Raw genomic sequence first — 23,838 nt, forward strand, 5'->3', positions numbered from 1 at the left:
CTGCATCAGCCCCTCAATGTGTGCCTCTGCATCAGCCCCTCAATGTGTGCCTCCACATCAGCCCTCATTGTGTGCCTCTGTCCAGTGTCCCAGCCCCCAATGTGTGCCTCTGCATCAGTCCCTCAATGTGTGGCTCTGCTTCAGCCCCCCAATGTGTGCCTCTGCATCAGCCCTCAATGTGTGCCTCTCCATCAGCTCCCAATGAGTGCCTCTGCATCAGACCCTCAATGTGTCCCTCTGCATCAGCCCCTCAATGTGTGCCTCTGCATCAGTCCCTCAATGTGTGCCTCTGCATCAGGCCCCAATGTGTGCCTCTGCATCAGTCCCTCAATGTGTCCCTCTGCATCAGCCCCTCAATGTGTGCCTCTGCATCAGCCCCTCAATGTGTGCCTCTGCATCAGGCCCCAATGTGTGCCTTTGCATCAGCCCCTCAATGTGTGCCTCTGCATCAGCCTCCAATGTGTGCCTCTGCATCAGCCCCCAATGTGTGCCTCTGCATCAGCCCCCAATGTGTGCCTCTGTCCAGTGCCCAAGCCCCCAATGTGTGTCTCTGTCCAGTGCCCCAGCCCCCAAAGTGTTTTGCTGTCCAATGCCTCTGTCCCCATGTGTGCCTCTGCCCCAGTCCCCATGTGTGCCTCTGCCCCAGTCCCCATGTGTGCCTCTGCCCACCCAGCCTTTGTGAGCATCTGCCCGCTTCCCCCTATCTGTGTGCCTCCGATTGGGGAGCCCTACTTGTTTAATTTATACTGGTCCTATATATGCTGATGTAAGCCTGCCTGCACCCACAGTTCTGCATCCTTTGTAGTTTGGCAGCGCTGGACTTTTCCATGGGACTCAGATGCAGCCCGATCCTGGCATGACCCAGAGGGGGTGACGTGACGTCACGTACCTGCATTCCGCCTCCATCTACAGTGATGCAGTGACACAGCACTCCAGGCGGCAGTGCAATGAAGTTGAATCAATGTGTTTATATTTTTTCCTGTGGGGGCCAATGTGTTTGTATTTGTTTTATCCTATCGGGGCCAATGTGTGTGTTTTTATCCTACTGGGGCCAATTTGGTGTTTATTTTCCTACTGGGGCAAATGTGTTGTTTTTATCCTACTGGGGCCAATATGTGTGTTTTTTTTCCTACCGGGGCCAATGTCATCTGCTACATGCTTCATGGGATTTAGATGGGACCCAGAAAATGTCAGGTAGGACCCTGATTTTTTTAAAGTGAGAGGTCCCTGGGACCCACATTTTTTTTGCTCACCCCGATCACTGATATTATAAATAAATATATATGTGTATATATTATATATATAGAGAGCATGTATGATTTTTGTATGTCGGAAACAATGGCAAAAAAGAGCGCAACATTTGTATGAGATATGAAGGGGCAGGTGCATGATTAAAATTTTTGTCAGGGTGCATACAAATTTAGGAACAAGTTTTATCATCTCGTTGTATATGATAAATGGTGCTCCAGCCAATCAGCTCCCAACTTTCATATTTCAAACAGATGCTGATTGGCTGGAGCACCATAATCATATGCAACAAGTTTTATCACTCTTTGTGAATTATAAAACTCATTGAGGCCCTTAATGCTTACCAAGCTTAATGCCTACACTGCACTTTATGCTAAAGGTAGTTTCCATTCGGCTAATGCAAAAAGCTGTGCGTCTGCAAGCAGGAAGCCGCTCCGCCCACTGTTTTTGTGTTCAGAGCCACAAATGTCATCATTAGTACCGGCACCAGGGAGATTGAGATGGCTGAAGGTAGGCGGTTAGCTATGCCCTCCATGGTGCTAGCCACACCCATCAGCACAGACCACACACACCACATCACTGGTCACACCCCCATATCAGAGGCCACACCCCTGCCATGCTGGTCACACCCTTTGCAGCATCACACAATAGGCCCTTCATAAATTTCAGCTCCAGGCCCATGTGGACCTTAATCTGGCACTGAGTGCAGTTAATGAGTAAACTAAGAATCCTAATAAGACTCTTCATCATTAGTGGCGGAATATTCAAGCTCACCTCTGATTAAGAGAATCTCCTTTTTAGGGACATTCGGGGCCCATTGTAATGGATTCTAATCACCGTGTAACTTCTGAATAACAATAGTACATAATATGACAAGTTAGAGCTACGATGATAGTTTATACATTCTATATCCAGTGAATAAAATTTAGTTTATGTGTATTTGCATCTTTTATGTTACAAGTTAAAAGATTGTTAGTACATGTCTTTGTATATTGTTGTAGTCTCACTGACCTATGCATTTGCATTTCCCTTTGAAAGGTTTCGATACTAGGGAGGCGGTAAATTATTCAGTCCTGAGGGTGTTTATACTAATGTGTAAATAGAACTCGGGAATGATAAATGTCTTTTCTCCATAAATCTAAGAACACAGGCACCTATTTGCTGCCGCGCAGGAACCGCACCATACGCCAAATCTCACCGAAAGGGAATTATACAGCATTTAGTTACTGGAGGCAAATGCAGAAAACATTATGGGGGTCATTCAGACCCTGTCGTTAGCGCCAATGCGCTCGGACCGGGTCGATGGCCCCCCACAGAGCATGCGCACGACGGCGCTGGCGCCGTCGCGCGCATGTGTGAGACCCGCTACGACCAACAGCGCCGGTCATAGCGGGTCTCTTTCCAAAGGGGGCGAGCTGTCGATGTTGATTGACAGCTCACCCCGTTTGGAAGGCGGGCCGGGGGGGTGGCAGCCCAAACGGAGGCGTTCCCATGGGAACGCCTGCCATTTGGGGGCGGCCCCATTGACATCAATAGTGATGTCAGTGGAGAGCTTCCGGCTCTGACAGAGCCAGAAGCTCTCCGGGGCTTACGAAAAGGGAGACCCTACCGTAAACCCCGATGGTCGCGATGGTCTCTGACCATCGCGACCATCACCCGAGCGGTCGTTAGAGCTGTGGGTGTTAACCCACAGCCTAACGACCGCAACAGAGGTGGGCGGTCAGGATGCAAGTGGCCGCCCAGTTTCTGAGTGACTGCTTGCATCCTCCGACCGCCTCTGAATGAGGCCCAATATACTGATTACAAGAAAGCACCCACCATTTCCTTCAGATTAAATATATAATGTGCACGGCGCCGGTTTCCTCTACTTTGTATTAGTGCGATTCTAGTGAAATGGGTTCTCTGCTGTTTTTAATAGCTAAAATAACCTTTGACTTTGGCTGTGTGACGGAGAGAAAGCACTATCACTCCTGCCAGGCTGGAATAAAGTCTATGCAAGTAATGATTAATAGCTTTTCTCTTAAGATGTTATATGTTAGAGTGGTGCCATGGAGATGCAGACTGCTCTAATTAGAACGATAAGACGTAGAGACACATGAATAATGCCCATCATGCATGGGAGTTATTAGGAGAATAATGCAAACCTTTCCATTTGTTTTGCAGAAGAGCAGCTGCCCCATGGATTCCCCATTATTGACATGGCACCCCAGCTCAAGGTGGTGGAGAAGACTCGTACGGCCACCATGCTCTGTGCTGCTAGCGGGAACCCAGACCTGGAAATCTCCTGGTACAAAGATTTCCTCCCCGTGGACACGGCAACTAGTAATGGGAGGATTAAGCAGCTCCGCTCAGGTATGGTGCATGAAGTGTCTGCTGCATTCACATGGGTGCCATTATGGCTGCGTCTATGGTTGAGTTTACGTCTCAGTGGCATGTGGATAAGGATGGGGCTAGTAGTGTAGCCATTCTATACTCCATACCTCACAACTGCCCCAGTTTAGGTGGGGTAGCTAAGATTTTAGGGGACAGCCCCTTCATCTGTGAGGATTGTTGGTTGAGGTGTGCGTGCGGCAAGTACGTGTATCTAAGGGGAGACTGGTTGGGGGTTGCCGGGCACTTTACAAAGTCGCCCCACCCCAAGTTGATATAACCATGCTCTGAGTGTGACATCACCACACACACTCTTGGCGACACCCCTTGGCAGTGCACCCTCTCAGTCCTGATTCTCCCACTTCATAGGTCAGATGTTTGGAGGAGTCATACCTCATAAAGTACAGTAACTAGTGACAAGTACAGGTGTTGTATTAATTAATTTTATTCAACTTTGTTTCTGGCTATCCTCTCCACTGTGCTTACGGTAAAGGCTGGTGCATTCAAACTTCTTCCCCCATTCCCTTGCCGACTAAGGCCCTCATTCAGAGCCGTACGCTCTGAGCAGAGCGCACGCTCTGAATGAGGGCCGGGCTCCATTTTCATGGAGCGTCCTCCTGGACGCTCGTATAGCTGTGGGTCACCACCCACAGGCTATACGAGCGTGCTTTTTGATGGCCGCGATGGTCGAGACCATCACGACCATCGAAATTGCGAGCCGGAGCCTGCGGTTGAGGTTTTCAACCGCAAGCTCCGGAGTGATTTTGGCTCTATCAGAGCCAAAATCACTCCCACTGACATCACTAGTGATGTCAGTGGGCCTGCGCTGTCACTAGTGATGTCAGTGGGCCGGCTTCTGACGGGAGGCGTTCCCGTGGGAACGCCCCCGTCAGGGAGGCACGCCCACCAAAGGGGGCGTGCTGTCAATCAACATTGACAGCACGCCCCCTTTGATCGGACACAACGAGCGAAGGACTTTCCTTCGCTCGTCGCGTCTGGCGCATGCGCACGACGGAGCTCCCTCCGTCGTGCGCATGCTCAGTGCATAACATCGACCCACTTGCGAGCGGACAGCCGCTCGCGAGTGGGTCTGAATCAGGCCCTAAGTTCTGTTGCGGTTTACACCTGAGCTTGTGGCTTGGCGTACACACTGCTGCATACCTCCCAACATGACCCTCTCCAGGAGGGACACAATGCTCTGGTCGTGGACTTCCCTGGTAAGTTATGATTGGTGGCGGCTCCAGGGGCGGGGCTGCAGCACACTCCAAAATTCAAATAGGGGAGTCACACCACCTGCCAGTGAGTCCCAGCCAGTGATGTTTGGCAGTGTGAAATGAAAGTTGGTGAGGCTCCTCCCCTATTTGAATTTTGAACTGCGCTGCAGCCCCGCCTCTTACTAGGGAAGTCCAGGACCAGAGCATTGTGTCCCTCCTGGAGAGGGTCATGTTGGGAGGTATGCTGCTGTTCTACATACAGTGCATCCGGAAAATATTCACAGCGCTTCACTTTTTCCACATTTTGTTATGTTACAGCCTTATTCCAGAATGGAATAAATTCATTTTTGTCCTCAAAATTCTACACAAAATACCCCATAATGACAACATGTAAAAAGTTTTTTCTACTGTAGTGTCCATAGGGCTCCATAGGAGACCTTGCGGTATAGGTTGATGATGTCAGTCGTCGAGCAACTCAATAGTTAAATTTGTGCTCCCAGGATGCACCAGGCTCCTCTTCTATACCCCGCACCCAGGCCAAGGCACCTCAGTTTTTGTAGGTGTTCGGCACGGAGTCGGGTCACTTCAAGAGGGGCTGCATTGACAGCCAAGAAAATAGTTGTTTTTTTACTGCAGAGTGGTCAGTATGGGGTGCCAGCGGACGCCCATGCTGCCTCTCCGACACCCCGCCGGCGCCGAGACGCTGGGATTGCACTAGGGATCGCGGCAGGTGTCTGGGGGTTTTGGCTAGCAAAAGCCCCCGGACGCCCAGGACTGTGGCCGAACGTCACTGGGGACATTCAGGTAAGCAGCGGGTGTCCGCGGCGGGCACTCGCTGATAACACCCTTCATTTACTTCCCAGGGCCCTGGGAAGATGCTGCGTGTGACACCAGGCACGGCGCCTGCGCTGTCACTATACCACCAGGGATAGGGGGCCACAACATGCGGACGTTGTGGCATCCCAGGGGTTAATAACATGCCAGGGGAACGGGCCTTCCCTGTATGGCACAGCCGGCCCCTCCCCCTCTGCACTGCGCACCTCTCCACAGCGGTTTGGCGGTTGCAGGCAGCTCTCCTCCCTCAGGCTGGCCCCCTGTGAGTCCTCCAGCGGTCATTTTAATGTGCATAATACGCTAGTCTCACAGGGAGCTGCGGAGCCTGGGTCCCCCTACATACCCCTCCTCCAAGCAGGTCGGTGTATGTAGCACTATTCCTACTAGACACAAGGTCTACTTAGTTGATGATAGTGCAGTATAGTGCAGGTTTTTCCTGCCATTGTATGTGTCTGTTGCTAGCGCTGTCTGACTGTTACACTGATCTTTTCTCTGTCAGCCATTTTAGCTATCCCTGTACTTTCTCTTTCACTAGCCCTTGTGGTGACAGTGCTGCTGAGGGATCAAATTACTTCACAGTTCAGTGGTGAAGGCAGAGCCTAAGCTGAGCTGAGGAGTTTACACATACATTCATTATGTCTGGCAGTGATTCTGCTCAGGCTGATATCCCCCTCACATAGTCCTGCAACAGGTGCTTGGCTGGACAAAAGGAGGGAGAGATTATTGTGGGAGGTATTGTGTACCCTGTGTACCAGAAATGCAGGATTACCTGCTGGGCCGAGCTCTTCTCAAGAGCTGGCCTGGGCTTGTTTTGCACAAGCACTATTTACCCTGATGGGTCGGCTTGCTGCACCTCCAGTGGCCCCACAATTGAGGTACGCTCCGCAGGTTGCTATGCCATATACGTCACAGGGGATTCCCCGACAGTTGGTTGTGGCTCATAATATGCCCTTACAACCTACTCCCTATCAGACTGAACCTGTTTGAGTTAATACTCTCTCCAATACGGTGCAAAACCTTATGGAGGTTTTACAGGGGGAGTCTTTCCAGTGCCCTGCTAGGAAGGAACTGTCTTCCCAGTCCACGTATTATCAAGATGATGTGTCAACTGATGATGGGGAAATTCAGGACTTATCTCATACAGAACTCCCTAAAAAGGAGGCGAAGCCTAAGTCCAAAATTTATGTACATGGCCTCATTCGTGCAGTCCGTGTGGCTATGGATATTGGGGATGAGGATACCCCAGCAGCCAAATCCAAACATGCTTTCTTTAAGGAAGTGAAAAGTTCAGCGACTGCTTTTCCCCTGTCGGATCAGCTAGTTGAACATGTGGAAGAAGCCTGGAAAACTCCAGGCAGGAGGTTTCAACCGCAGAAACGGTTGGAAGCCACTTATCCATTCAAGGAGAAGTATTTCTCTAAATGGGAAACTCTTCCTCAGGTGGATTCTCATATTACACACCTTGTCAAAAGTGCGACACTCCCAATGCCATCCATGTCATCATTAAAGGATGTTACGGACAGAAAAGTGGAGGTGTGCCTAAAGTCCATTCATTCCCTCTCGGGGGGGGGGGTCGCAAGGCCAGCTATGTCTATATGTTGGGTGGCCAGGGCCATGGAATGTTGGGCAAATGCCTTGGAAGCATCCTTGCCTGTAGAGGCTGCCAGTGAACGAACTGAACTGGTAGGTTACCTCAGAGACTCGGCTACATATGTGAATGAGGCTGCTTTGGATGTTAGTCTCCTAACATCTCACATTTCAGCGGCTGCAGTGTCAGCTAGGCTCTCTCTTTGGTTGCGATCTTGGAGAGTGGATGCTGATTCCAAGAAAGGGTTAGAAGGTTTACCCTTTAATGGCCAGGTCTTATTTGGGCCAGATTTGGACAAAATCGTGGACACTTTGGCTTCTGCCAAGTCTGCCTGTTTACCTTTGGCCCCAATGCCATCAGGATCTGGAACTCAGGGCCTGATTCAGAGCCGCTCGTAAGCGGCCACTCGTTTGCTCTGAGCGATGTTCGCACAACTGCGTATGTGTCGTAATGCGCAAACCAGTCATTGCGGTTGGAAATCGTGCGCTCGTAAAACAGCGAGGGTCTGCTAATTTGATTGACAGAATGTACCGTTTGTGGGTGGTAACAGGGGAAGGTGCTTGAAAACGGGGGAGTGGAGATCCGAACGAAGGCGTGCCTAACGGTCAAAAGGGCGTTTAATGGGAGTGCATAATTAGTAAAGGAGCGTCATCGACCACGTCACTTGGTTGTCTTTTAGCCTGAACTGCTCGCAGTATTAGGGGAAAGAAAATCCTACCACAAGCACTGCGTGCAGTTCAGATGCCTTTCAATGTTCCCGATTAATCTAATAAATACTTGAGATGACGTGTGATGCGAACGGCAAAGGGGCGTCTGTACAAAATAGCGAGCGCATTTTTTGGACGCTTGCTCCGACATAGAGGCCCCTTTTTTAGAACAAGCGTCCGCTAATAGCGTCCGGCTCTGAATCAGGCCCTCAGTCCTTTCAGACTTTCTGTCCTCAGGGTAAGGCCAAGGTTCAGTCCTTTCCTAGAACGTCAGGAGCTAAGAAGGTCACAAAGCCCAAGAAGCAGTCTTGGAGTACCAGGCGTCCAGCTGTCAAGCCCGACGCTAAACCCTCAGCCTGACGGGGTGGGCCTCTCCTTGGGGGACCCCAAGATGGGAGGCCGACTTCTTCAGTGTGCCCAGTGTTGGTGGCATACCACAACAGATACTTGGGTAAGGGAAGTGGTCTCTCAAAGGTACGCCCTTTCCTTCCAATACAGACCTCCTCATCAATTCTTCCCTACGGGACTTCAGATGGATCAGAAAAAGGCATTGGAACTGCAGAAAGTTATACGATCTATGCTCCTACAGGGAGTTATAGTTCCGGAACCTACTTCCCAGAGGGGAATGGGCTATTATTCCACTCTCTTTTTGGTTCCAAAACCCGAATGGTGCATACAGGCCTATCCTAAACCTTAAGTCCCTAAACAAGTTTCTCCGAGTGCCTCGGTTCAAAATGGAAATCCTGCAGGCAATTATACTGGCTATAGAACCTGGGGATTTTTTGGTGTCTCTGGACATTCAGGATACCTACCTGCATGTCCCGATAGCTTCTGCTCACCAGAGGTACCTTAGGTTCGCAGTGTTGCAACAACACTTCCAGTTTCACTCTGTACCGTTTGAACTTTCCACGGCACCCAGGGTGTTCACCAAACTTAGGGCAGTGATGGCAGCCCAACTGCGGCTGCAGGGGGTCCGTCTGTTGTCCTACCTGGCCGACCTACTATTGCTAGCCAGGTCTCCGGAATTACTTCTTCAGCATCTACAGCTGACAATAACAGTGCTACAAAGCCACGGTTGGTTGATCAACTGGAAGAAGTCCTCGCTGACGCCCTCATAGAGGATGCTACATCTTGGGGCATTGTTGGATTCTCAACAACAGAGGATTTTCTTGACCAGGGACAAACACGTTGCAGCAGCGGGTTCGCAGCTGCCTGCACAGTCGCCGGGTGTCGATTCACTCGGCAATGCAGTTACTGGGCTCCATGGTGTCGACCTTCGACATGGTGGAGTATGGCCAGTTCCATTCCCAGCCTCTACAAACACTGATCCTTACCAGATGGGACGGATCTCCACGCCGGATACGAACCCAGACATTGGTACTGTCTCCGGAGGTACATCTGTCTCTGACTTGGTGGCTCCACACAAGTCGCCTTACCAAGGGCCGCCCCTTTTGGATCCCGGAGTGGGTCCTTCTGACAATGGACGCCTGTATCCGGGGTTGGGGTGCAGTGATGGGTTCACACCTATTCCAGGGAAGGTGGACAATAGAGGAGTCTGTGCTTCCAATAAACATATTGGAACTCAGGGCGGTTCTAAGGGCTCTTCAGCAAGCAAGGCTCATACTTCATGGAAAACCCATGCAAGTCCAGTCAGACAATGCTACCACAGAAAATACAGATATTTTTGCAAAGACACAAAAAAAAGGGAAAGAAAGACAAATATGCCTTACATGGGGCACTCTTACAAGATATATGAAAAATTAAGTAGATGATAAATGAAATCATTAAAACTTAACATTTAATATTATCCTTAAAATGAATTCTCTGATAATGGAAAAGTATATTAAATCAATCAGGTTAATACATCTCATAAATAGATAACAATATACCACCTAGCTGATAGGGAAACATGCAATGTGAAAATGACACATCATATGCCACGATCACAAGGTGTGAAGTGAAAACAAATTACCACACTATATGTCCTGGATATAATTGAATATTCAAATGGATATAATCAGAGGGACAAGTATAGTAAATAAAACAATTGAGAACACAAATGTTCAATTAAGAACACAAATGTTAGCTAAGTATGCAGAATGGTGAAAATAAACATATAAAGGACTTCAATCTCAGAGCCCTTAGTAAAAATCATAAAGGGCTAACACACCAAAAAGAAACAGGTATAGTGCCAATGTATATATAGACAAGGCACAAATACATATAGTGCAAAATTATGATATTGGCATGCAGCATATAGTAGGTACATCCTAGAAGTAAAGCATCTGTGACACAGGATAATCTGGATGTCTAATTGGTGAATCAAAATAGATAAGATATATAAAAACAAATCAATATATCAGTGAAAAAATCAATATAAATTGAACCCAAACATTAGGTAATTCACAGAACAAGTCAGTGTTCATCATATCCTATAGGGTAAGGGTAATAAACAGTAAGATACAATAAGGGTTAATGTCTGTCTCCTGGCTGAAGATGGTAATAAGCCTCTGATGAAGAAAGTAAGGCCTGGGGGAGAACAGCGTGGGATCACTTCTACTGTCCCCTATCTGAATCAAAAAGGGGATGAGAGAGTGACAGCCACGTGGATCCCAGGTGAAACAACAGACAGCGCTTCTGCTGTCTGGGATAGGGCTATGTCTCTCCCCTGATACCAAAGGGCATTGCAAGAGGAGTCAGCAGCTGAAAACCCAGATGAGAGAGCGCTAGGGAGAGATAGGAAAGTACCTGGATAGTAAATCAAAGCTGCAATGCGGTGTGCTGAGAAGGTCCTGCTACTGTGAGCGGGTAGGTAGAGGTAGAACGCGCGTTTCGCCGGAGCTTGGTCACCTGATCGCCGGGAATTCCTCTGACATACTGCTAGATAAAGGACTGATATCCAATCATAAGGCTGTGTCTAAGAGTGACAAAGAAATCACCCTATCCATATGTGCTGGGGGTCTGGCAAATCACAGACAGGCACAGTAATCCAAGGGAGTGACTAATGTAACTAATTAGCATATGTAAAAGACTTGAAAGACATCGTGGTTACTGCATGAAAAAGTGATTGTAATGAGACCATATAAGCAGTAATCAAAGTGAGGATAAATTAGAACAAGACCAGTCACTGGAAAAGTGTGGAGGTATATAATGAGAATAAATATATAACCAAAGAGTATATATATATATATATATATATATATAAATAATAAAAGATAAATAATGAAAAATATAGATATCGTATATACTTGGGATAGGTATCCTAATAGTGATGCCATAGAAAAAAATATTATAATAAATGTTGTAAGAATAATCTAATAAAATAAAAGGTGCATGAGACATTTAGAAAGCAGTGAAAATAAACACAGAAAAAGAACTGTATACATAATACTAGATGAAACATGTGTAAGTGAAAGAAGAGGGAAAAGAAAATTATATGTGTAAGAATGTGAGAAAAGTGAAAGATGATATGTAAATGTACATATCAAAATTAGATTAAGTGGTCAATGTGAAAAGATAGGTTAAGTCAAAAAAGGAACAGAGACATAGGAGTGAAATATAAAGGGGAATTGGAGGTGAATTGATGGTTAAGGAAAATAATATTTTATGAGGTGATTAAGGCCTCGTTACGATAGGTGAAATAAATGTGTGGAAAGGATGCAGAAAGTAGATAACGGAGATAATATAGTAAAGAAATGCATTTCCAAACTGTGGGAAATGTGAATATAATAATAAAATAATGGACAATAATTAAAGCAAAAATTGGATAGTAACTAATGGATGACAGGAAAAATGTGACGAATGGGGGAGAGAAGGAAAGTAAAAACCAAAACAAAAAGAGGAAATATAGTTAACAAGTAGAAAAACATAAGAATGAAGACATGAGATGGAGATACTAAAAATAGAGAAAAAGAAATGTGGTAAATAAAAATAATAATAAAAAGAAAATAAAAAAATAAAAAAATGAGGGATACCTCAAAGTAATAATACATAACAAAGTAAATAATATAGTAAGCAATATTAAAGACTGGAAATGTTAGGAGTAGGGTCATATGGTAAATTAAAGTCATGAAGCAGAAAACATGAAAGAATAAATGGGAATGGAGAAGGAATACTGAAAGAATTCTCCATCTCATGTCTTCATTCTTATGTTTTTCTACTTGTTAACTGTATTTCCTGTTTTTGTTTTGGTTTTTACTTTCCTTCTCTCCCCCATTCGTCACATTTTTGCTGTCATCCATTAGTTACTATCCAATTTTTGCTCTAATTATTGTCCATTATTTTATTATTATATTCACATTTCCCACAGTTTGGAAATGCATTTCTTTACTATATTATCTCCGTTATCTACTTTCTGCATCCTTTCCACACATTTATTTCACCTATCGTAACGTGGTCCTTAATCACCTCATAAAATATTATTTTCCTTAACCATCACTTCACCTCCAATTCCCCTTTATATTTCACTCCTATGTCTCTGTTCCTTTTTCGACTTAACCTATCTTTTCACATTGACCACTTAATCTAATTTTGATATGTACATTTACATATCATCTTTCACTTTTCTCACATTCTTACACATATAATTTTCTTTTCCCTCTTCTTTCACTTACACGTTTCATCTAGTATTATGTATACAGTTATTTTTCTGTGTTTATTTTCACTGCTTTCTAAATGTCTCATGCACCTTTTATTTTATTAAATTATTCTTACAACATGTATTATAATATTTTTTTCTATGGCATCACTATTAGGATACCTATCCCAAGTATATAAGATATCTATATTTTTCATTATTTATTTTTTTATTTTTTATTATTTTTTTATTTTTTATTATTTTTTTATTTTTATATATATATATATATATATATATATATATATACTCTTTGGTTATATATTTATTCTCATTATATACCTCCACACTTTTCCAGTGACTGGTCTTGTTCTAATTTATCCTCACTTTGATTACTGCTTATATGGTCTCATTACAATCACTTTTTCATGCAGTAACCACGATGTCTTTCAAGTCTGTTTACATATGCTAATTAGTTACATTAGTCACGCCCTTGGATTACTGTGCCTGTCTGTGATTTGCCAGACCCCCAGCGCATGTGGATAGGGTGATTTCTTGATTGGACATCAGTCCTTTATCTAGCAGTATGTCAGAGGAATTCCCGGTGATCAGGTGACCAAGCTCTGGCGAAACGCGCATCCTACCTCTACCTACCTGCTCACAGTAGCAGGACCTTCTCAGCACACCGCATTGCAGCTTTGATTTACTATCCAGGTACTTTCCTATCTCTCCCTAGCGCTCTCTCATCTGGGTTTTCAGCTGCTGACTCCCCCTGCAATGCCCTTTGGTATCAGGGGAGAGACGCAGCCCTATCCCAGACAGCAGAAGCGCTGTCTGTTGTTTCACCTGGGATCCACGTGGCTGTCACTCTCTCATCCCCTTTTTGATTCAGATAGGGGACAGTAGAAGTGATCCCACGCTGTTCTCCCCCAGGCCTTACTTCCTTCATCAGAGGCTTATTACCATCTTCAGCCAGGTGACAGACATTAACCCTTATTGTATCTCACTGTTTATTACCCTTACCCTATAGGATATGAACACTGACTTGTTCATTGAATTACCTAATGTTTGGGTTCAATTTATATTGATTTTTTCATTGATATATTGATTTGTTTTTATATATCTTATCTATTTCGATTCACCAATTATACATCCAGATTATCCTGTGTCACATATGCTTTACTTCTAGGATGTACCTACTATATGCTGCATGCCAATATCATAATTTTGCACTATATGTATTTGTGCCTTGTCTATATATACATTGGCACTATACCTGTTTCCTTTTGGTGTGTTAGCCCTTTATGATTTTTACTAAGGGCTCTGAGATTGAAGTCCTTTATATGTTTATTTTCGCCATTCTGCATACTTAGCTAACATTTGTGTTTTTAATTGAACATTTGTGTTCTCAATTGTTTTATTTACTATACTTGTCCCTCTGATTATATCCATTTGAATATTCAATTATATCCAGGACATACAGTGTGGTAATTTGTTTTCACTTCACACCTTGTGATCGTGGCATATGATGTGTCATTTTCACATTGTATGTTTCCCTATCAGCTAGGTGGTATATTGTTATCTATGTATGAGATGTATTAACCTGATTGATTTAATATACTTTTTCATTATCAGAGAATTCATTTTAAGGATAATATTAAATGTTAAGTTTTAATGATTTCATTTATCATCTACTTAATTTTTCATATATCTTGTAAGAGTGCCCCATGTAAGGCATATTTGTCTTTCTTTCCCTTTGTTTTGTGTCTTTGCAAAAATATCTGTATTCACGTGTTCTACACAAATATCGTGGGCGCACCACCAACCCAGAGTCATTAATGAAATTTATCACCTCAATAGACCTTAATGTTGGTATACTTTATGTGTAATTGTTTCTGATTAACCATTTTCAAATTTTTTGGTTAACTTGTGCGGACTCTTATTTTTCTGTAAATGCCACCACAGAGGCTTACATAAACTGCCAAGGAGGCATTCGAAATCAGGTGGCACTAATGCCCCAGCTATATCGGCGGTGTTTATCCCGGGAGTCTTGAACTGGGAAGCGGACTTCCTAAGCCATCACGATGTACACCCAGGGGAATGGTCACTTCACCAGGAAGTATTTCAGCTTCTGGTGAACAAGTGGGGACTTCCCGAAGTAGATCTAATGGCATCTCGGCACAACCACAAGTTGCCAAGGTATGGCTCAAGAACAAGAGACGTGGGGGCTCTGCTGGTAGACGCTTTGTTGGTCAAATGGACCTTCCAGTTTGCATACCTGTTTCCTCCATTCTCCCTTCTGCCTCGGGTGATTCGGAAATTCAAGCAAGAAGGAGGTATGCTACTGCTGGTAGCTCCAGCGTAGCCCAGACGTCACTGGTACGCAGATCTTCGGAGTCTGTCCATACACATTCCAATGCTGTTGCCTCAACGTCCGGACCTGTTGTCCCAAGGTCCTTGCCTCTACCCGGACCTGAGTCATCTGTCTTTGATGGCGTGGCTCTTGAGACTGCCCTCTTGAGTTCCAGGGGTTTTTCCAACTCGGTGGTGAACACCATGCTCAGAGCTTGCAAGCCTGCTTCTGCAAGAATTTATCACAGAGTGTGGCACACCTTCTTTGAATGGTGTCACCCCAGAGGTTATAATCCTCAGACATTTGGATTATCCAGGATTTTGGCATTCCTACAGGCGGGCTTAGATCACGCTCTTTGCCTTGCTTCTCTGAAGGTGCAGTTTTCTGCCCTGTCAGTACTGTTTCACCGTAGGATTGCTACTCTTCCGGATGTACACACTTTTATGCAAGGTGTGCTTCGCATCCAACCTCCCTTTATCCCACCGGTGGCTCCTTGGGATTTGACTGTGGTCCTTAGGGCTCTACAAGGACCGCCATTTGAACCACTGAGCTCAGTGGATTTAAAATGGCTCACAATTAAAACTGTGTTCTAGTCATTGCTTCAGCCAGAAGGGTGGCAGATTTGGGGGCTCTTTCATGTCACCCTCCCTTTCTGATTTTTCATAGGGACAGGGCGGTTCTTCGTACTCGCCCTGGTTTCCTACCTAAGGTGGTATCCAGCTTCCACATTAATGAGGAAATTGTAGTTCTAGCTTTTAACTCCCTAGACATTTCAGCTGGTAAGGCCTCTTTGGATGTGGTACGAGCTCTACAAACTTATGTGGACCATACCAACTCATTTCAGATGTCAGACTCGTTGCTTGTCCTTTTTGGTTTCCCAAAAAAAGAAAAAGAAAAAAGGGACTCCTTTTAATGGGGCACTCACTGATTATTCATGAAAGTCTGATAAGAATTAAAATATAAATCTTTATTCAATATACTAAAATCAAGTTGCCAAAAAACCTTCAAATCATGAACTTCGAATGCCAGACAGACAAACAAACAATGAAAAGTGATCACAAGTGATCCTGTATGTGCTAACTGCACCCCTAGATTCAGATAAATATCAGAATACATACATTCTCCACATGAGTTAGAAATATTTAAGAGGAGTGATGGTGGGACAATAATGATCTGGTCACAGTTCTAAATATAAGCTCTAAAGTATCACATATAGGGGTATCAGTATAAACTGCACATATAGGTGTGGCAAAAAATATGTGAAAAACATACAAAACACATAAAGCAGAAACAAATTACATATATTGTTAAAAAGCTGAAAACCACGAATAAGATGAACAATTCAATACACAATGGTTTATATATTGGAGGCGTCCCTCCCTTCTATCTGGGAGAGTCTAGAAAAGATTTTATAATTGAACCTACATAGATTAGGAATAATAAGAGATAAGTGCTCTTATAAATCAGATGCTGCTTTCCCGTGTCATATAAATATCAGACACAGGATGAGTGTCACTGATATATGGCACAAAAGAAACAGTGCAGCTTGCCTCTGCTGTTAGCATCCACAATGACCGGACCCCCTGTTGCCTAAGCAGCGCAGGGAATCTCAGTAACGGTTAGCTAATGAGAGAGCAAGGAGGGAGAGTAAAGGTGAAGTACCTGTCCCTGTAATCTCCCAGGTAGGATCGTGGTGTGGAGGTTCCAAGTGCGCACTAGGTCCCCCCCAGCTGTAAGGCTGACACGCGTTTCGCCGGAGGCTTTCTCAGGGAAGCTGTCATGGCTGTATGTGCAGGCCGGATTTACATAGTGCCGGCTGTTCATTGATTGGTTGGCAATGTACGTTAGTAGCGCCAGCCTCAAGGGATGACTCACCTTCAGGAGATGCACATAGTCACAGCTGTAACCGAACAGAGGTCAGCTGATTGAGGAGTGGCTAGCTCTCTCCATCCCTGCGCATTTAATAGAGTCAGAGGAATCAATGTACAGACAAAGATACCTAATGATACAAAATCGATACATAATCGGCATGTCATAAAAAGGCCCTAGATATCAATCTGATATAAGTGCATAATACATATTAAATACTGGTTATTGTTAGCTGTTTAGCCAAAACAATAAAAAATATTAGTTAATTTGTAAACTGACAGTTAGCTCTGTCAATACATCATTAAAGAAAAAAGATATAAAAATAAAGATATCAGTGACGAAGATACAAAAATCACCACTATAAGTTGTGGTGTAGCCAAACAAAACCCTAATAAATAAAGACAAAATCCAAAAATATGAAAAAATGAAATATAACAATTAAATACTCAATATAAAGTACACATGTGCATTAAAAACATATGATCAGTGATGGATCATTAATTATTATAAGCAGTGTAGGATATTCCAAAAAATTGTTCAAAACCCATAAATATGCTAAAAAATGCTGAATAATCACACTCATGATGAAGACAACCAAAAATATATATATGTGTGTAGATAATGCAAACAGTGTTAATAATGTGAAAACAAAATTATATGAGGTATATAAATATATGATGAAAAAAAGAAAAGAGAAAAATGTATTAAATGTGTGACCCCGAAGGGTTAAGAAAAGTGAGACACAAAATATAATAGATATTATAAACCTATAGTCATATAACATTAGTGTACTTAGAAAACTACAATAAATTCGAGGTATGTTATGAAACAAATAAAATAATATGAAAGAATATCGATGAAAAAATATATGTGAATGTGAGAAATATTAGTGACATAATAAATAAATCATCTTACAAAGATATGAATATTAGAGTGGACAAAGACATATGATATTAATATAATAGAAAAAATTATTATATTGAATATGACAAATACCAGAAACAAAGAGAATATACAACTAGATCGTAAATCAGGTATCAAGGAAAGGACTATAATTAATCATCTCATTCATCCCGTTTGGATTGACTGTGCCTAATTTGAAAGTCCATTCACACTCCTTTTTGAGGAGTTCCTTGGTTACATCGCCTTGTTGCTTAGGCAACAGGGGGTCCGGTTATTGTGGACGCTAACAGCAGAGGCAAGCTGCACTGTTTCTTTTGTGCCATATGTCAGTGACACTCATCCCGTGTCTGATATTTATATGACACGGGAAAGCAGCATCTGATTTATAAGAGCACTTATCTCTTATTATTCCTAATCTATGTAGGTTCAGTTATAAAATCTTTTCTAGACTCTCCCAGATAGAAGGGAGGGACGCCTCCAATATATAAACCATTGTGTATTGAATTGTTCATCTTATTCGTGGTTTTCAGCTTTTTAACAATATATGTAATTTGTTTCTGCTTTATGTGTTTTGTATGTTTTTCACATATTTTTTGCCACACCTATATGTGCAGTTTATACTGATACCCCTATATGTGATACTTTAGAGCTTATATTTAGAACTGTGACTAGATCATTATTGTCCCACCGTCACTCCTCTTAAATATTTCTGACTCATGTGGAGAATGTATGTATTCTGATATTTATCTGAATCTAGGGGTGCAGTTAGCACATACAGGATCACTTGTGATCACTTTTCATTGTTTGTTTTTCTGTCTGGCATTCGAAGTTCATGATTTGAAGGTTTTTTGGCAAACTTGATTTTAGTATATTGAATAAAGATTTATATTTTATTTCTTATCAGACTTTCATGAATAATCAGTGAGTGCCCCATTAAAAGGAGTCCCTTTTTTCTTTTTCTTTTTTTGATCTACCTCATATACTCTGAGGGAGCACCTCTGAACTGCTATTAAATCCTGCACCCAGACCTTTGTTGGGTTTCTCCTGTGCTATTGTTTTCTTCCCATTCCCGTTTTCCCATTGACAATACCTTTTTGGTTTCCAAAAGAAAGGATGGCCTGCCACTAAGCAGACTTTGGCAGGCTGGATTCGTCGGGAAATTTCAGTGGCTTACCTCCATGAGGGCCTTCCTGTACCGTCCTCTGTTAAGGCTCATTCTACTCGGTCTGTGGGTCCTTCGTGGGCAGCTCGTCGTGGCACCTCTGCTGTTCAGCTGTGCAAGGCGGCCACATGGTCTACTGTTCATACATTCTTAAGGTATTATGCATTTGATACCTTTGCCTCTCAGGATGCTTCCTTCGAGCAGCAGATTCTCCTTTCTGCACAGGAGCATCCCCACCCTTAAAGACATCTTTGGGACATCCCCAAGGTCTCCTGTGGAGCCCTATGGACCCTGCAGTAGAAAATAAAAGATATAGTAAGACTTTAACTTTGTTATCTCTATTTCTACGAAGTCCATAGGGATCCATAGGACTGCTGCCCTGTCGCACCTGTGCTGCAGATGGGCTGTGTTCTGGTCACCGGTTTTCCGTCTCCTTCTGAATGTGATACTTGAGTGCACCAGAATTTCTTTCTTCTCTCTTCTCTTCCTCCGGCCATTGGCTTGTTACAAAACTGAGGTGCCTTGGCCTGAGGGCGGGTATAGGAGAGGAGCCCGGTGCATCCTGAGAGCACAAATTTAACTATTGAGGTACTCGATGACTGACGTCATCAACTTATTACCCCCAAGGTCTCTTGTAAATCCAATTGGACATCGTAGAAATAGAGATAACAAAGGTAAGGTCTTACCATATCTCTTACTTTTTGGTTTTATGTGATTGGAAGGTGGATTTGACTTTGGTTGAAACCTTAGTCGTTTCACACGTGATGCATGCATTACAGTGCAAGAACCCCCCTTTTCTTTGTTCATTCAGCAAAGTCATCTGGATTGGTTGTGATTTAAGGAAATGGTTCTTGACAATTTTACTCTTGATGTCTGGTGCCTTTTTAAATATCATGTGGGGTTTTGCTGGTAACAGATCCCTTAGTATTTCATCTTGGCGTAAAATATGCCAATGTTTGTTTAGTAGTTTCCGGAGTAAGTCTGCATCATTACTGTATTGTGTTATAAAACTACAACTTTGGTGTGTCTTTTGTTTATACTCTAGTAGTTCTTCTCTAACGAGTGTTTCTGCTTTGATATATGCCTCATCTACTAGATTTGAATCATACTTCTTCTGTAGAAACTGATCTTTAAGAGCCTTACCCTGTTTCTCAAACTCCTCCTTCTTAGTGCAATTAAGTCTAATTCTACGAAACTGTCCAAATGTAATATTAACCAGCCAATTCTTGTGATGACCGCTGTTAGAATAGATGTAGCTGTTTATATCAACTGGCTCCTGATACGTACATGTATGAATTTTGCCTTCCTCGATGTATATGTTAAGGTCCAGAAAATTTACTATATTCTGTATTGAATATTAGATGTCTATCATTGGAGTTGATGTATTCTAGGAAGATCATGACAGATTCTTCTGTCCCTTTTCATATGAATAATACATCATCGACGTATCTTTTCCAGGGGACTAGGTTTGGCCCAAACTCATTGTTAGACCGGATGTTAAAGTCCTTCCAATGTCCCATAAAGATGTTAGCGTAGCTTGAGGCAAACCTAGTCCCCATTGCTGTGCCTGTGACAACTTGTCTGTAAAATTGTCCCTCAAACCAGATGAAATTGTGTTCCAGGATAAACCGGATACCTTGTAGTATAAAATCTGATTGCTCTTTTGTCATCTCAGTGTCAATGCTTGAAGTATGTCTGATTGCCTCTAATCCCTGGTCGTGGTGTATAACCATGTAAAGGGAGGTAATATCACTTGTGCAGAGCCAATATTTCTCCTCCCAAATAGCAGTAGTGTCTTTTAAGTGAGACATTGGTTTTGTACATATATTTGTAACATTTGATCAATGTACTGGGATAGGTTTGATGTTAAAGAATCCACACCAGCTGTGATGGGTCTCCCTGGTGGTTTATATATATATTTATATATATATACAGTATATATATATATATATATATGTCTAGATGTCCCCAGATTACCCAGGAGGTAATTGAATGGTTACAGTTTTGTCCACCAAGTCACCAGTTTCAAGTTCAACCAAACACAGGAAGTTATCCAGGGTTGGGCGCTGATGGACTCCCAAAATGAGTCTGAAAAAAGTTACATCTCTGCGACCTATTCAGAATCAGTCTCAGACGCAAATAGCCAGCTGCGGCTCCCTCCTCCTGCCTGCGGAGCAGATATTCAGTACCCAAGTGGTTTGGTGCAGTATTGAGCGGAGCAATATGATATTCAATTTAGTTTTTTAATGTCAACACTTTAGAATGTATGTGAATGCGTCCCCATTCCCAATTGAGTGTGAAGGATTATTTCTTTTGTGGAAAACGTGTGTATTGCAGTGTGAAATCACTTAATAAACGCTGCTGGATCAGGTTTTGCATAAATGTGCGTCTTTTCACCATGTGTACACTTACACTGGGGTTAGAGCTGATGCCAGTCAGATCCCTCCAGGAGGCTGAGATTCTGACTTACGCCCATATCTGTCTTACCTTCATACTGCACACTGAAAACATGCCCTATACTGTACTTTCATTACCACTGTGCGCCCACGTCCCGTAATTCCACGGCCATTCCAGCCTCAGCCCCCGAGACTTGAGTCGGAAAAAGATGCGGATTGCGAATAGACACATGCGCAGTAAGAATGTAAGTTGAGATTGGAAAAAGTCTCATCATACATTTAAGACTGACTTTGAATAATTCCTATTAAATGCAGAAAGCTGCAATACATGTTGGCTTAGGTGCATGTTGCATACCTTCTGCTCACAGACCATTCATGGACTGACTGCAGGCAGCCATGGAGCACTTACATTTAAGTGGTTGGCCTGGAAACTTGCACTAAAGGTTAAAGTTTAACTACTGTCCTGCGAGCGTGGGTACTTTACTGGATGAAATCTCATGTTCCCGTACATTGGCAGCGAGTATGTACACTAAATATAATATGAAGTAGGGTTAACAGTGTAATACATAAAATTAAATATAATGATGCCACAGGTAGCAGCAAATCATGTGAGCGGCAACATGTAGACATGCAATTTGTGTGTGCAGAATTATATAAGTTAAGCTACCTCTAGTGTCATGAGGAGTCAGGCAGCGATATGATCACACAATAGAGGGCCTGATGCAGAGATGGATGGATTTGCAGAGCTGCACAACACAGGTGGCTGCACAAATCCGTTCATCTCTGATGCAAATGCAGAACGAGGTGTCAGACACCTCCTTGCTGCATTTGCGATCCCAGCACCGTGACAGACGATGCAGGCTGGGATCACCAGCATGATCAATGGTTGCTCCTTTGGTTGGGTTGCGGGAGCTGATGCTTCCCGCAACTTTACTGGATGTTGGTCACGTAAGAGGCCAGGTATCTGAGTCTGCCGACACAGTCCCTTGGCCCCATCCCTCCGGGAAAATGGGAGTGACACGACCCCGTCTCCGGGAACGGTGACCAGCCATGCCGCAGCATGTCAGTCATGCTGCGGCTTGGACCCCTGTCTGTGAGCATAATCGCAGGACCCGGTCTGCACGTGCGCTGGAGGAGTCCTGTGCAGATGCAGACCCGGAAACATCGGAGATGTACGTTCATCATCGGATCCCTGAATCAGCGCCAGTGTCACATGAACGTACAAAGTTATTCGCTGTAGGACATTGTGCTCAGACAGCAGCCTTCCTCATCCTGACCACCAATAAGCCTTTAGCATTATTGTCCATCTAGATGTGCTAGATAAATGCAGAATGATGACAGGTTAGTGAGGAACGCGGAGGACACATAGATTCCCCACAGGCAGTTTCACAGCAGCTGATAGGAGTCCTGGATGCACTTGGCATAGATATTTAATAATTAAAGGACGTGTGCCAAGTGATTAATAACGGATTCTTGGTCCACAAAGCCGGGGGACACTGGTGGAAAAAGAGTTCTGGGGAAAGAAAAATGTGGGGTCCAGTTTTAATGACTTCTCCTCCTTGTCTATAGGAGCTCTGCAGATAGAGAACAGCGAGGAGTCTGACCAGGGGAAGTATGAATGTGTCGCCACCAACAGTGCTGGAACACGCTACTCAGCTCCTGCTAACCTCTACGTGCGTGGTAAGATTTCCTCCCCACTGACTCTGGTGATCACCCCCCCCCCCCCATGGACCACTGCTAACACTCACCTTTCCAGGACTCCAGCAGGTCTACAAAGGAGCCGCTTCTATCAACTGCTGGTCTGGCCTGTGTGGCTCATGCTAACGCCTCGTTCCTGGTGTATATTGTGCAACGGCGCCTGTGTTTGTGTGTGGTGTAAGACGGGCATGAGTGTGGATGTGCTACTGACGCCTTGCTGTGTGCTGTTCCTATGTAACTGAATGCTGGTCTCCTGTGTACTCGCAAATGTTTCCTGTAAGATTCTGTTGAGCTAATGTAATGTCTACAGGACATGAAGAGAGACACAGAGTAGGGATCTAGGGCTCCTGCTAACCAGATGCATGAATACGGTGCCAATAAAACATGGATAGTCAGTGCTTTACATATCATACCAGTCTTTGTATAGTTAACTGTTGGGGTTTCCACCACCCGCTACTTAGTGGTCATTATCCGGGATAATGTAATAGCGTAGTTCTGGTTCTATCCAGAGCAATGATATTGTGTACCCCCATTTTCTACACATATTCCCAGAGTCACAGGGCTCATTTTCAGGGAGCATTCAACTCGTCCCTCAGGGGCATTGTCCGAGGAATTCACTGTGTGTAATGTGAAAGGGTGTAAAATATACAATGAACACATCCTGGTGACCCCCTGATTCCAGCGTGTGACTGTATGTGGGGAATAGGTTTTCTGTTTTGTTTTCTCTCTGCCAGAACAAACAAAGAATCATTTTACAGCATTTCAGAAGAAATTAGATTCCGCTCCTTGTGCTGTCTTGGTCTGTAATGTTTCCCACATCGCCCCCTGTAGCTCACACTAGGAATTGTGTGTGCGCACATTGTCCAGCTTACAATGGCCATTTCATTACTCTTTTTCCATTATTTCTAAGTGAAAAACATACT

General features: G+C 43.8%; 1 protein-coding gene across 1 annotated transcript in view; it reads left to right on the top strand.

Moving 5' to 3' along the window:
• Window positions 1-23,838, top strand: part of LOC148506082 (receptor-type tyrosine-protein phosphatase F-like) — a 149,093-nt gene that overhangs the window by 119,493 nt on the left and 5,762 nt on the right. The window contains exons 16-17 of the mRNA XM_088447311.1: window positions 3,412-3,600; window positions 22,787-22,897. Coding sequence (XP_088303437.1) covers window positions 3,412-3,600; window positions 22,787-22,897 — 300 coding nt within the window. The remainder of the gene's footprint in view (window positions 1-3,411; window positions 3,601-22,786; window positions 22,898-23,838) is intronic.

Source organism: Taudactylus pleione, unplaced genomic scaffold (genome assembly GCF_031769625.1).
Source record: "Taudactylus pleione unplaced genomic scaffold, aTauple2 ptg000428l, whole genome shotgun sequence".
Lineage (NCBI taxonomy): Eukaryota > Metazoa > Chordata > Amphibia > Anura > Myobatrachidae > Taudactylus > Taudactylus pleione.